This window comes from Herpailurus yagouaroundi, unplaced genomic scaffold, assembly GCF_014898765.1.
Source record: "Herpailurus yagouaroundi ecotype Mexico unplaced genomic scaffold, PumYag 569, whole genome shotgun sequence".
Lineage (NCBI taxonomy): Eukaryota > Metazoa > Chordata > Mammalia > Carnivora > Felidae > Herpailurus > Herpailurus yagouaroundi.
The window spans coordinates 8,090,409-8,092,939 of NW_024412786.1; the positions used below are offsets into that span (position 1 = coordinate 8,090,409).

The following is a 2,531-nucleotide window of genomic DNA, read 5'->3' on the forward strand; positions in this document are numbered from 1 at the left end:
CCAACCAACCATCCACCTGTCCACCATCCATCCATCCATCCATCCACCCATCCACCCATCCACACACACATCCATCCATCCAACCAACCATCCATCCATCCATCCGTCTATCCACCATCCATCCATCCACCCATCCATCCATCCATCCATCCATCCATCCATTCACCATCCCTTATACATTGATCCCTGCTCCTTTATTCCCTTCAACCCATTCAAATAGTCACCCACTCCTCTATTCATCTGTGTTTATACATGTTCATTTTGCTTCCTCCTCCCTTCCGTACTCTGCCCCATCCCGTCCCCATGTATTTTGTACATCAGTTCACTTGACTATTCATCTAACCTTACTTCCCCCCAGTAGCTTTCCCTGCTTTACTTACCACCGCTACATGTCAGCCATCCATCCATCCTCTGACCCAGCACACCAATAAATCCACTCATCCTTCAAGCTGACAGCATCCCTTCTTTCCACTGCTCCTCTAGCTGAGCCGCGTGCATCCATTCATCATGTACCTGTCTTCACACTCACCCTTGCTCACTCTCACCTTGTTATCCCTTATGTCATCTCATCCATCCATATGACCCATGCACTATCATTTTTTTCTATTTTCCCTCCCTTCTCATCCATCCACAAATCCAACTACGCTTCTTTGGACTTTGTGGAGGGACAACGTGCTGAAGAGAGGGAAATCCTAGGATTTACCCTGCGTGAGGGTGGCTTCCTCCTTGGGAGCACCTCTTCACAACCAGAGAATCTTGGAAATGGGTCCAGCTCTGCCCACTGTCTTCCCTGTATCTTAACATCCCTTCCCAGAGACCACGGGGCCCGCTGCCTGTTCTGTCTAGTGCCTATTCTTAGGTAACCCCTGTGAATTTTAGATTAAGGAGACGCTCAGACTAGGGCACACTTACAACCTCCATTGGCTGATCGTATAACTCTCTGAGACCAATTTTCTCCTTTGTCTTGTAAATTCATTTGTCGATCCCAGCTTTATTGAGCTACTGTTGACCTACAACATTGGAGAAGTCCAACGTGCACAACGTTGCAATTCGATACACGTACATCCTGCAAGATGATCGTAACAAGAGGGTTCGTTAGCACATCTGCCACCTCACATAATTATTGTTTTTGTGGTTGGTGGGGGTTTTGGTGGTAGGAACACTTACAATCTGCTCTCGCCAACTTTCTTTTTTTTTTTAATGTTTATTTATTTATTTTGTGTGTGTGTGTGTGTGTGTGTGTGTGTGAGAGAGAGAGAGAGAGAGAGAGAGAGAGAGAGAGAGAGTGTTCAAGCAGGGGAAGGACGGAGAGAATCGGAGAGAGAATCCCAGGCTGCGCTGACAGTGCAGAGCCCGATTCAGGGCTCGAACCCATGAACCGTGAGATCATGACCTGAGCTGAAATCCAGAGTCGGATGCTTAATTGACCGAGCCACCCAGGGGTCACCCCCCCCACCCCGCCCCACCGCCTCCTTGATTCAGTAACTTTCGATTGAATAGTACAGTATTGTTAAACAGTCCTGTTTTATTTTAAATAATTTCAGACGTGGAAAAGTTGCAAAAAGAACCACAAAGAATTCTCGGGTGCCCTCCGCACAGAGGTGCCCCATACCCGTATTTGCCTTTCCCTGGTCTCTGGCCTCGGGCCTCACCTCCCCCCTCTGGCTGCAGGTTCGAGACAAGAAGCTTCTCAATGACCTGAATGGAGCAGTGGAAGACGCCAAGACCGCCCGGCTGTTCAACATCACCAGCTCTGCCCTGGCGGCCTCTTGTATCATCCTCGTCTTCATTTTCCTGCGGTACCCGCTCACCGACTACTAGGACCCCGCCGGGCGCCGCCGGCCGTGGAGACGAAGCCCCGAGACACGTCCGTTGTCATGACTGACGCGACACGGGATGCGGAGTGGTTGGGGCAGAGCAGGGCGCGGGCCCTGGGACCCCCCCGAAGCTGTGAAGCGGGCAGCGAGGCCACCAGAAGCTCCGCACAGTAAGGGGGCAGCGAGCTTCGGGCCAGCCCACCCTCTCTGCCTCTGCCCGTTCCCGGGGTCTGGGTTTCTCCCTGTGTTGCCGCACCCTGGCTTCCAGCGGCTGCCCCCCGCCCCGCCCTCCTGTGCCCTTCCCGGGCTCCTGGGGCCCCTCTGGCCCGACACCCAGCAAGAAGGGCTTCTGTGGGAGCTCCCCGGCTTGGGGGGGCTGCCAGCATCTGGGGACTCACTCTCTCCTCTCTGACCCCACCTCCTCCAAGCTGTGACCCTGCTCAGAGCTCTTGTATCTGTGAACTTTCAATAAAATACCTGTCTGGCTCCAGCCCAGCCTCTGTCCCAGGGCCGAGCAGGGAGGGCATGGGGGTGGGTGGATTTGGCAGCTTTGGGGGCCCCACTCAGGCACTGCCTGGCGGTTCAGCCCCCCCCCCCCCCCGCCCAGTGCCAACACCGCCGGGGAGGGTTTGCTCCACGACCTGGCAGTCTTCTGCCCATGGTGCAAGGGGACCGAGGGGGACTTTGGCAGAAGGTGCCCCAAACACGAGTCCT

The 2,531-nt window shown here is 54.3% G+C and overlaps 1 protein-coding gene across 1 annotated transcript in view; it reads left to right on the forward strand.

Moving 5' to 3' along the window:
- IFITM10 (interferon induced transmembrane protein 10) overlaps positions 1-2,307 on the forward strand; it is a 10,200-nt gene extending 7,893 nt beyond the window's left edge. The window contains exon 6 of the mRNA XM_040465813.1: positions 1,672-2,307. Coding sequence (XP_040321747.1) covers positions 1,672-1,821 — 150 coding nt within the window. The 3' untranslated portion in view covers positions 1,822-2,307. The remainder of the gene's footprint in view (positions 1-1,671) is intronic.
- The last annotated feature ends 224 nt before the right edge of the window (positions 2,308-2,531 follow it).